The sequence below is a fragment of the Cnephaeus nilssonii genome (genome assembly GCF_951640355.1).
Source record: "Cnephaeus nilssonii genome assembly, chromosome: 1".
NCBI lineage: Eukaryota > Metazoa > Chordata > Mammalia > Chiroptera > Vespertilionidae > Cnephaeus > Cnephaeus nilssonii.
Window position 1 is genome coordinate 44,229,680 of NC_137072.1, and position 12,430 is coordinate 44,242,109.

Genomic DNA, 12,430 nt, shown 5'->3' on the forward strand with positions numbered 1-12,430 from the left:
ATTCTAGATGGTTGAAACAAAAATCCACCTCAAACCAAATAAAGGTCAGGCTAAACTGGCTATAATACATCCTCACAAAGGAATACTGTACAACACTTAACTTTGCAGGAGAACATATTTAAAAAAATTTTCCCCTTTTATTGAATTTATTGGGGTGACACTGATTAACAAAATTATACAGACTTCAGGTGCACAATTCCACAACACATCTGTACACTGTATTGTGTGTTCACCACCCAAGTTTAGTTTCCATCCATCGCCATTTAGTATCCCCTCTGTACCTTCCTCCACCTCCTTGTAGCAATCAACATACTAACTGTCCATGTCCATGAGTACTTTCTCTTTTTTTTTTTTTGTTTTTGCTCATTCCCTCCACCACCTTCCTATCCAGCCCTCCTCCCGACAGGTGTCAGCCTGCTCTCTGTCTATGAGTCTGTCACTACTTTGCTTGTTAGTTCATTAGATTCCATATGTGAGTGAAATCATATGGTACTTATCTCTGACTGGCTTATTTCACTTAGCATAATGCTCTCCAGGTCCATCCATGCTGGTGTAAGGATAAGATCTTTTTTACAGCTGAGAAGTATCCCACTGTGTAAATGTACCACAGCTTTTTTTATCCACTTATCTACTATCCACTTTTTATAGAAGTCCACAGGGTCATAGAAGTGTTCCTCTTAGTAGGAATTCATGTTCTCTTATGTAACTATTTTAAATAACTATTCTACTGCATTTACTATAAGATTCAAGTTATCTTGTTTTTCTCACTCGTTTTCAAATTCCCCAGATGAACTTTCATTTCTATCTTCAGTTCTGAACTTCATTTTGCGTCTTCTTCCCCTTCAAGGTAGCCAATGCTGACAATCTATCCTGTACTTTTAAACTTCTTCATAATTTTCTTTGCCTTCCATTTGTATGGCTTTGGCATTTGCCTAGACTCTTGCTCCAAGTCTCTAGCAATGTTTCACAATTAGAAATGATCTAATTTCTATCAACAGGGAAATAAATAAATAACAAAAGCTAGAAGGAAAATGATACTTTAAATATATGATATGTAAGTTTTAAACATATATACCAAATAAAGTTATGTACTGTTTATGAATCTGAAGCAAATCTGAATGGTGGATAAGTGAGTTTATATTGCTATCTGAATCTTCCATTTGAAATATTTTATAATAAAAATAGAGTGCAAAAACCTTTTAGAAGAAATGGGCCACACTTAGAGTAAATCACTTCTTTGGTAGCCTTGCTTCTGAGTTTGTAATTTTGTTTTCTATTCCTACTCAGGAAAAAAATCATATGAATTAATGAGTGTGATGGGTATAGCTGATGTAGTACATCTAATAGCCTATCTAGCTTATTGTAGTGTTTTTGGGCTTAAAAAGAGCACCAATCTCAGTATGATATTTTGAAAAACTCAAATATTGTAAGTAACCTTCCCAAATTCTAGATTGTTTTGGCAATGTGTTAACTATTTCCAGCCTCTCTATGCATATCACAGTTTATGAAACATTCCCTGTCTGCTAGTCTTTAGCAGCAAAATTATTTTTAAATATCTTGTGATAAATATTTAATAATGTTACTGGCCCCTAATTCATAATATCATTTCTTTCCCCTAAAAGTATGCACATGTTGTATCTGAACAGTTTCACATATTACAATTTTGCCATTGGAAACCTATAGCCAAAGTTGGCTTGGGCACTCCTCAAGTCTTGCTCAGCTGAGCTGCTCAGCCTTTTAGCTTTAGTGGCCTCGCTTCTTCATGTTGGTCATGCTGTCCATTTCTTGACCTGTGAAGTCTACTCAGAACTCATCTGCTCTTTCATTCTTTGATAAGCATCTTGAAATAAACTCACATTCTCTCCTTTAATTCTACACTCTTGAAAAAGTTCCAATACAAAAAATTCCTCAACTGTCTAAATTTTCCTATCCAGATGATCTGTTCTCTATTCCAAGTTAAGTCCACAAGCATTTTCTTTGTGACATATGGTTCTTCCTCTACTTTTTAGTCAATCACCTTCACCAGCTACAGAAATTTTTCTCAATTCTTTCACATCCACCGGAATAAGCGCAGCACTGCCTAACACATCCTGTCTCTTAGAGCAGGGGTGGGGAACCTTTTTTCTGCCAAGGGCCATTTGGATATTTATAGCATCATTCACAGGCCATATAAAATTATCAACTTAAAAATTAGCCTGCTACATTTGGTCAAACCTTTAACTCACCCCTAATGCCTGGGCAAGGTCAGACCAAATGATTTCCGGGGCCTTACACAGCCCTCTGACCGGATGTTCCCCACCCTGTCTTAGAGGAATGCATGCTTTAGTTGAGATGCTGAAGCGCCAAGTTTCCCCAGGCTCGCAGTGCTTCTTAAATAAAGAGGGATCTCATAATAATCTGTGGTCCAACTAATACTTAGAAACTGACTCATTATAAATTCTTGACCAAACTATATATCCACCAAAAATGACCTCAAAGAAGAAAATCTAATTCCTACCTTTAAAAATCTAGAGGAAAAGACAGACATGCAACACAAAAAATATGATGTGATAAGTCCATCAACAAATGCTTGTATGCATGCATTCATTGATTTCTTGATTACCTCCTCTGTGCCAATTAGTGGGGACACTGGTTACCAAGATGAACAAAATCTTTGCCCTCACAGAGCTCACATTCCAGTAGTAGACAGACTTGGTGATAGGCTAAATACTCTCAAAAGTGTTTATCAAATGAACTAAGCATGTGATAAAATAAGTTGTGGTACTGGACAGTGTCTAAAATAGGACTAAAAGGCAACATTTGGCCTGAGAGATGACAAGGAGTCAGTCAAGTGAAAAGTTATTCTGGGCCCAAGGCAAACCCAGTGTCCTGAGGCAGTCACAGCCTTGGCAGGAATCAGCTTGGTGTGCTTAGAGCAGGTTGAAATGTACAAATAAAAGGAGAGTGGGAAGAGATAAAATCAGAAAGGCAGGCAGGGGCCAGATTCTTCAGGACACAGTAGGTCAAGTATGGAGGCAACTGGTTTCAGCTAGGAAGTGACATGGTTAAATACATGATTTTAAAAAAGAAATCCCTTTGGCTGATACAGAGATAAAAGACTGATGCAGAAGCAAGCAGGCTAGTTATGAGGCTTCTGAGTATCAGAGGAGAAATGATGGCAGTTTGGGTGAGGATGCTAACAATGAAGATGGAAAGCAGTGGGTGGATGTAGAACACATAAATGCAGTAGGAACTGACAAGAGGTCAAGTGACTGGTAGGGGGTGGGGTGGGGGTTAGAATGAAACAGTGATACCTACCATCATAGAGAAAAGGACAGAGCACCTCTCCCTGGGAGTGGAGAAGTATCTCAGGGACCAGTTTCTCAAAGAGGTGACATTTAAGCAGGTATGGAGAAACAAAGTAAGTGTTGGTGAGGATGTGGAGAAATTGAACCTGTCACTGCTGATGGGAATGTAAAATGGTGCAACCACTATAGAAAGCCATTATGGCACCTACTCAAAAAATTAAACAGATTTAAACTCTGATCAGGCAATTCCACTTTTGGGTATATACCCAAAGAATTAAAAGCAGGGACTTGAACAAATGTATATTTTTTCAACTGGGTAATTATGTATTGAGGGTCTGCTTAGGGGCTCATCAGCAAAAGACACATTGGAAACACAATTTCAGTCATCAAATGCCCATTTCATGAAAGATCCTGTACAAGGGTGGGGAAGCAAAGATGATCAAGAGAAATCACTAGGCCGATGATCCTGGCTGCTGAAGAAGACTGGACAAGGGGTTTGGCCACACGGTGGCCTGGCTGTGCACGGAGATGCACCGAGCACTCTATTCACAGTGGGTTACTTGGGAATGGGTGTGGTATGCTGCAGGGATGGTACAGAATGAGGCTACGAAACAAGAATGTCTGCTGCGACCCCGGAAGCGCTGTGACAGGTTTGGTGCAGCTATAAGACCAATCACCAGGACAGTCTGGATGTGAGCTGATAATAAAGACCTTTTGCAGTTTTGAGCAGAGGAGACATATTGATTGAGAGCATATATTTTGACACCACACAATCAGGAAGTGGCTGATAATGCATTATAATTATAATTTTGAGGGTGAAATACCATTATTCCTGGTTTACATAAAAATTTAAGAAGCTTGCCTAAGTTCACGCAGCTAAAGAGTGACAAAGGCAGGATCTGAACCCAGTTCTAAATCCAAACCCAGAGATTTTGAGCATTTTACTGCGGTCTCAGAATCTCTAGGCAGTCCACCATCTAGTTATTCTTTTTTTAACAGATTTGATATCCTGCACCAGCTCATTTCTATACTTTAAGCTATTTAAAAATGAAAAACTGTTAAACAATGGTGGTTTTTGCAGTGCCATTGGTGAAAGATGGCTTAAAAAGGGAGTTTTTCAATTGGTAACACATACAGTAAAATTCAAAGGACACAAGCAAAGAGGGACGTTCCCCCCAAACTCTATTCCCTTATATAAAGGCAAACACTATCAACCATTTATTGTGTACAATAAGGATTTTCTATAAATATATAAGCATGTGTGTGTGCTTGTGAATTAAAGATGGCCACAAATTCTTATCTCCTGTCCACTCTTCTCATGGACAGTGGACTCTCTCTCCCCTCTGCCTGCATCTGGAAGAGCTTTTAACCTATAGACTGCAGAAGTGACTTTTAATATCTGCTTCCATCCACTTGAAACCCAGCTGCCATGCTGTGAGAACCCCAACCCATATGAAAAGACCACATTAAAAGAACCAAGTGCTTCACAACAGCCCCAGCAGAGCTGCCAGGTGACACCAGCGCCAACTGCCAGGCAGAGGGAAGCCCCAGGTGGCTGTGGCCCCAGTCCAAGCCATGTGGGACGAAAGCACAAGCTGAGCCCAGCCCACCACAGCATTTAGGACTTGTTTGAACTAAGTTTTAAGGCCATTGGTTACATAGTGGTACACTAAACAATGTGTTATTTTTAAAAAAAGATTATCCATTGTTCTTATTTTACCTACTTTCTTGGATATCTTCCAATAAGGCCATTCCATGGATGGTACAAAATTTATTCAATGTCTCTCAATGAAATTTTGGTATTTGCCTATTTTCTACTGTCTAAGTTCACACAGCTAAAGAGTGACAAAGGCAGGATACAAAAAAAATTCATGGATGTATTGCTCCATACATGTAAAAGTATATGTTTAGTTTAAAATTAGCCTCTTGTTTTCTAGAGCTACACTGTCTGCTGTCTAATAGCCATAAGATGCACTCACTTTCTCAATCTTACTATCTACATTTAGCTAGTGGGCAGCATAGAGAATATTTCTGTCATTGCAGAAATTTTTATTATACATAGTGCAGGGGTCAGGCGAAATTCCTGAAGAAGACTAAATGATATTTTAGGTTTATGGGCCATATAGACTCTGAGAGAAATACTCTGCAATTATAGTGCAAAAGCAGTCACAGACAAATGGTTGGTAAATGATTATGATTGTATTCCAGTAAACATTAAAATTGGAATTTTATTTAATTTTCATGTCACAAAATATTCTTTTGATTGCATTGAAATTGCTTAGAGTATGTGCATTTTTAAGTTTAAAACCAGATTGCCACCTGACCGGCGTGGCTCTGTGGTTGAACCAGGAGGTCTCGGTTCAATCCCCAGTAGGGGGCATGCAGGAGAAAGCGGATCAATGATTCTCTCTCATAGATGTTTCTACCTCTCTCCCTCTCCCTTCCTCCCTGAAATCAATAAAAATATATTAAAAAACAAGAATAAACAAAATTAGATTGCCCTTTTAAGAGCATTTTGAAATACCACTTCCTGGCATGTCGTCAGTTGTCTCAAATAAACTCCAATCAACTTTCAAATTTCTACAGGTTTGAACCTTTTTACATCAACACCAAGCTTGTAAGCAGATTACATGAAATAAATCTCTGTGTGTCTGTGTGTGTGTGTGTGTGTGTGTGTGTGTGTGTGTGTGTATAATTAGTTTCTCTGAAGAAAAAAAATAAAAACTAGATTGCCCTCTTGAGAGCATTTTGAAATCTTGCTTCCTGGCATGTCATCAGTTGGCTCAAATAAACTCTAATAAACTTTCATAATAATTTTCTACAGGCTTGAACCTTCTTATATCAACACCAGCATCCACAAGCATGTAAGCTGATTACATGAAATAAATCTCTGTGTGTGTGTGTGTGTGTGTATACACACACACACACACACACACACACACAAACACACTGAGTGGCCAGATTATTATGATCTCTGAAAGCATAATAAGCTGGCCACTCAGTGTGTGTGTGTGTGTGTGTGTGTGTGTATTAGAGGCCTGGTGCATGAATTCGTGCATGGGTGGGGTCCAGCCAGCCTGGCCAGGGGAAGGGGACATGGGCGGTTGGCCAGCCTGCCTGCTGGTCGAACTCCTGGTCGAGGGGACAATTTGCATATTAGCCTTTTATTATATAGGTTATACAATAATGGTGGCCATATTATTATGTGCTCAGAGATCATAATAATCTGGCCACTCAGTGTGTGTGTGTGTGTGTGTGTGTGTGTGTGTGTGTGTGTAGTGAATTCATCCGTTTCTCTGGAAGAAAAAAAAATAACTAGATTGCCCTCTTTCAAGATTATATTACTCTGGACATATAAGTGCCTGTTTCCTCATTCCTTTAATAACTGGTATCAAATATATTTGAAAATCTGACTGCTAGAAAATGAAATCTCAACTATGGATTTTATTTGCACTAACCAAGGTTAAATCATCATCTTTTAACTTTATATGAAGATTTATCATCTTTTTAACTATTCATATTGGGTTATTGGGCTTTTATGCTTTGATTTATTAGAACTGTAGTACATAGAAAGGAAAATTAACCTTGGCCAACATCTTTTACCAGTTTTGTTTGGGGTTTTCCTTAACACACACACACACACACACACTGAGTGGCCAGATTATTATGATCTCTGAAAGCATAATAAGCTGGCCACTCAGAGTGTGTGTGTGTGTGTGTGTGTGTGTGTGTGTGTGTGTGTGTGTGTGTGTATTAGAGGCCCGGTGCATGAATTCGTGCATGGGTGGGGTCCAGCCAGCCTGGCCAGGGGAAGGGGACATGTTTGTACCATGTTCATAGCAGCATTTTTTCCACAGGAGCCAAAAGGAGGAAGCACCCAACTGTCAGGGGATGAATGGATAAACAAAATGTAATACATACATACAATGAAATATTAGTTAGTCTTAAAAAGGAAGGCGTTCTCACACATGCTACAACATGGATGAACCTTAAGACATTATGCTAAGTGAAATATGTCAGTCACAGAAGGACAAATACTGTATGATTACTAAATTCATAGAGGGAAAAAAAAAAAAGGTGGTTGCCAGGGACTGGAAAAAGAGAACTGGGGTTAATATTTGTTTAATGCTCACAAGACTTCAGTTTGGCAAGCCAAAGGGAGTTTTGGAGATGAAGGTTTTTACAACAATGTAAATAACCTAATGTCAATGAACTGTAAGATTTAAAATTATTGAGTAGGCAAATTTTATGTGTATTTCATCACAATCTAAAAAAACGAAAAGCAGGCAGCCATGAGATTGGGAGAGAATTCCAGGTAGAAGCAGTAGCCTGTGTAAGGCATGGAGAGGGTGAGGTATGAACTGTGACTTCAGTTTTTCAGTGAGATGTTTAGAATTTTATGATCATCACTAGATCACTAGAGTCCCAGTGCATGAAATTCATGCACTTGGCAGGGGAGGGGGGGGCCCTCAGCACGGCCTGCGCCCTCTCGCAGTCTGGGAGCCCTGGGGGAGGCAGCTCCTGCCTTGAGCGTCAGTGCGCATCAGAGAGACTGGTTGTTCTGCTGTTCAGTCGATTTGCATATTAGCCTTTTATTACATAGGATTATATAGGATTACTACTATTCATTTAGAATCCTGACGCAAAACTCTGGCTCACTCAGATTCTAAAAAGCCTGGGTCTCTTTATGCCACATTCCAGAGACAGTAAGTAGCAGTTCACTTAATAAATACTTACTGAGATTTACTATGAGCCAGGCACATAGGAATTACCCTGTCCTCCTGGATGTCAGTCTAGTGGTGAAGACCCACATCCTGGCCCCAGGTTACAAAATTATGTAGCCTCAGCCCTAACTGGTTTGGCTCAGTGGATAGAGCGTCGGCCTGCAGACTCAAGGGTCCCAGGTTCGATTCCAGTCAAGGGCATGTACCTTGGTTGCGGGCACATCCCCAGTAGGGGGTGTGCAGAAGGCAGCTGATCAATGTTTCTCTCTCATCGATGTTTCTAGCTCTCTATCCCTCTCCCTTCCTCTCTGTAAAAAAATCAATAAAATATATATTTTAAAAAAAGTTATGTAGCCTCAGTTTTGGTAAATGCAATGAAGGAAAAATACTTGTATAATGAAATTGTTCTAATAACGGAGCTTAATTTTTGGAGAAGCAGTGAGGGGGAAAAAAAGCCTCCCTGAGGCAGACATTTAATATCTGCAAAGGAGTGACTCAGAAAAAAAAAGTCTGGGGCCTGTTAGCCAATAGGACAAAGGCGGGGAAGACTGATGAAGGGCAATAAATAAGCAGGGAAATAAATAAATAAATAGGTGGATGGGTGGAGTTAGAGGAAAAGTAAATGTGATATTTTATTGAAACAATGTGTTTCGTTTCCTAACCCAGAAAAATTGCCCAAGTTAGACTCCAGGAGGCAGGAATCACAGTGGCTACAAACTCGGTGTATTAAGTTTGCCAATGGGCTCCTAAAGTGTTTTCTGGACTATTTTATGGGAAAATAAATATCATAACCTCTTGCACGCAAAACTCGGAAGGTGAAACGGATCCAAGTTTCCTCCAGGGAGTGAGGCTTGGTTCTGGGAAGGAGAGAATACCCCTGCGGAGATGCAGCCAGCCTTCACACTTGGTTGTCACCCCCTTCCCTCCCATTACCCTTCCTCCTGATCTTGAAATATGAACGAGTAATCCATCAGCTACAGTTGAATGGCATCTTAAAGGCTATGGAAAAGGGAGGCACCGCCGCCACCACCACCCCCCAACCCCCACCCCCCTCCCCGCATTGGGATGCAGGAGTGCCGTGGCGGGGTGCGTGCGGCTGGAGGGGCCACAGGTCCGCAGCCTCGCGGGTTCACAACTCCCCGGACACCCGAGGCTCCCGAGTCCAGCTCACCCTTCTCCTTGGTCACTTGGGAGACTAGCGGCATCCGAGGACGGTCGCTGAAGGCCTCGGCCTGCTGCACCAGCGCCTCGCGCACGCTGTGGAAGTCATTGAGGACGACCACCAGGAAGGGGCCCATGAAGAAGCTATAGATGTTGCCATAGACTTGGGCCAGATTGGTCAGCAGCACCTGCGAGGCCGGCATGTAGGGGTCCATGTTTGGGATATTCCTCCCGAAACTTAACCAGGTCTTCCCGCGGAGGAAGGGCGGCAGCAGCACGAAACCGAAGTTGCCCACCACCGGCCAGGGTGTGGGCCCGGGGGGGATGCCCGGCGGCCGGCACCGCCTCACCCAGCTCCACCCGAGCAGCGCGGTCAGGCCGAGCAGCAGCAGCGCGCCGCCGGTGGGGTCCAGCCTCAGCAGCCCCAGAGGCGCGGGCAGGAGACTCAGAGGCCAGGGTAAGCCCTCGGGGGGCTGTGGCGGCGCGGGGGTGGCCATGGCCAGTGCACGGGCGGCCTTCGTGTTCCCCCTGCAGCCCCAAGGAGAGCGCTCCCCTCGCTGACGCCCGCTGGGAGCCGCGGCCTTAACCGGGAGGCGAGGGAGGGAGGAGAGGCGGAGCGCGCCGGGATTGGCCGGGCCCTGGCTGTCTCCCACCTCCTAAAGGGGACGCGCCAGCTGCACTGCAGAAGAGGTCTGGGGACGAGGTGCAAGTTTGGTCTCTAATGGCCCTATCACCCCTCCTTTGGGTCCGGCTTGGCTGTGGCAGCTCCTGAAAACAAAGAAGCTGGCTGTGCATTCTTGCGCTCTGATTGGCTGCTGGACTTCCTTAAGTCATTCGTTTGTATATTGAGTGTATAAATCTTGCGGGGACAATAGGCCCCTGATGCGACACAGCCTCCACCCCAGCAGCTCCACCCTGAGCTGGAAGGGGGAGTTTCCGCCCCACGCCCGGTAGCCGAAAGACTGGGCTACTACTCTTTATCCAGATCGGGATTTGCAGTCAAAAAGACCCTCTCCTCTTCCCAGAGACTGGAGGATGACGATGACGTAAACGCAATGTGTTAAATGTGCAGGTGTAGATGGCCAAGCTACGGGAAAGATGGGTAGGGGGTGGTGGTGGGTGGTGTGATGGAGTCAAGTTCTTAGAACTTGCCAGGGTCGGGGCAGCCTCTTTATGCGGAGAGTGAACGCACAGAGTTGGTTTTAGCCCCTGGCCTGGGTAAAGCAGAAGACCTATTTTAGGAACTTGCTGGGAGGATTTAAACAGAAAACGAATAGGGTAAGGAAGGGTGACGATATTATTATTGATATGGGGTTAAGACATTATATAAGAATTGTGTAATAATTTTAAGACAAAAGTCCATCTAATCTTTCATCATAATGGCTTCTAGGTACTTCCCTTTTACCTCTTCTACAGGCTAAATCCTCCGGTTTTATTTTATCTATTGAAAGGTCAGTTTCATATGAATCATCTTAGTTGATCATCATGAACAAATCTGTTTCCCTATTTCTGATTATTTTGTATGCTGCACACACTAAAACGCCGAACACCATGCTGTACTTACAAAAGTGTGACCAAAGCATAGTGAGCCTTCTTATTTGTTCTGTGATCCTTTCTGTTTTCTATAAATAAGTGATGCCAGGAAGCTATGCTAACTTTCAAGTCTACTCTGTTCTAATATTATTTTTGCCATGTTCTTCATAAGTCATTTTAAGCTTAATAAAAAAACACACCTCATATCTTCTATAATTAACCTTTAATTTTAGATTACTTTTCTCTTTTTTTAATTTAGAGAATTTTTAACATTTAAACTACTGTACTTTTTTGCAGATATGAACTTCAACATGTCATCTGATTCTCTTCATGGCCTTGCTCTCTAAAATAGTAGCCCAATAACGTCTTTCCTTACAAGCAACTTAAATTCACAAATGATTTTAAAATAGTTGAAGATATGACTAATTTTCATCCCTAACAGACACACTCTTGTTATAATTGCATTGATAGCTTTTTCCTAAATATTCTCTTATTTTGTTAGATCTGTCATGCAGTTAGGAAGTGTTATAGGCTGAATTATGTGCCCCCAAAAATTTATATGTGGAAGTCCTAAGCCCCCAGGATCTCAGAATGTGACTGTGTTTGGAGACAGGGTCCTTAGAGAGCTCATTAAGGTAAAATGAGGTCATATGAGTGGACCTTAATTCAATATAATTGTTGTTCCTATAACAAGGGATTAGGACACGTGTTCACAAAAGGAAGGCCATTTGCAAGCCAAGAAGAGGCCTCAGAAGAGACCAACCCTGCCAGCACCTTGATCTTAGACTTCCAGTCTCCAGACAGTGAAGACATTAGTTTCTGTTTAAGCCACCAAGTCTATAATACTTTGTCATGGCAGCCCTAGCAAACTAATATAGAAAGCTATATTATTCATAATGCCATTTTAAACATGAAGCCACATGGCTCATACAGTGCTCCTTAAGGATGAATTTCTCCAAATTGTATTCAGGGCTTTCTTATCAGAAAAAAGAAATACTTTCTTCTCTGTTATTCCTGTTTGTTTGTTTGTTTGTTTGTTTATTGTTAATCCTCACATGATATTTTTTTCCATTAATTTTTAGAGAAAGTGGAAGGGAGGGAGGAAGGGCGGGAGGGAGGGAGGGAGGGAGGGGGAGAGAGAGAGAGAGAGAGAGAGAGAGAGAGAGAGAGAGAGAGAGAGAGAGAGAAACATTGATGTGAGAGAGACACATCAATGGGTTACCTCCCAAACGTGTTCCAATAGGCCAAAGATCGAATCTGCAACGCAGGTACATGATCTTGACCAGGAATCAAACCTGAGACCCTTCAGTATGCAGGCTGGCATTCTAACCACTGTGCAACACCAGCAGGGCCATCCTTCCTATTTTAAATAGGGCAATAATATAATAATCAGTAGCAGTAAAGGAAAAGAATACTAAACAATCTCTGGGGTGGATAGAGAGGGGAAGGAAGAAAGGAAAGCATTAAGGAAAACAATACTTTTTTATTGAATTCCCAAAGATCATTTTTAAACCACTCACTTTTCCACTGAAATTCTTTCTTGGTGTACATGGATTTTGGCCAGAATTTTTGGTAACAGTATATCCACAATATCAAAGTACTTATTATTTTGTCGTGAGGAGTGGTGTTAAATTACTCCATTTGTAAAACTACAATTGTCCAGCTGGTTTATAGTTTCCTAGGAGGTAAATGTCACACAGTACACCCATCAAGAGTCAGTGAGCA

The 12,430-nt window shown here is 41.9% G+C and overlaps 1 protein-coding gene across 1 annotated transcript in view; it reads right to left on the reverse strand.

Moving 5' to 3' along the window:
- The window catches only part of CYP2U1 (cytochrome P450 family 2 subfamily U member 1), a 28,069-nt gene extending 18,291 nt beyond the window's left edge, over positions 1–9,778 (reverse strand). Inside the window, exon 1 of the mRNA XM_079766721.1 lies at positions 9,183–9,778. Coding sequence (XP_079622847.1) covers positions 9,183–9,669 — 487 coding nt within the window. The 5' untranslated portion in view covers positions 9,670–9,778. The remainder of the gene's footprint in view (positions 1–9,182) is intronic.
- Between the last annotated feature and the right edge of the window lie 2,652 nt (positions 9,779–12,430).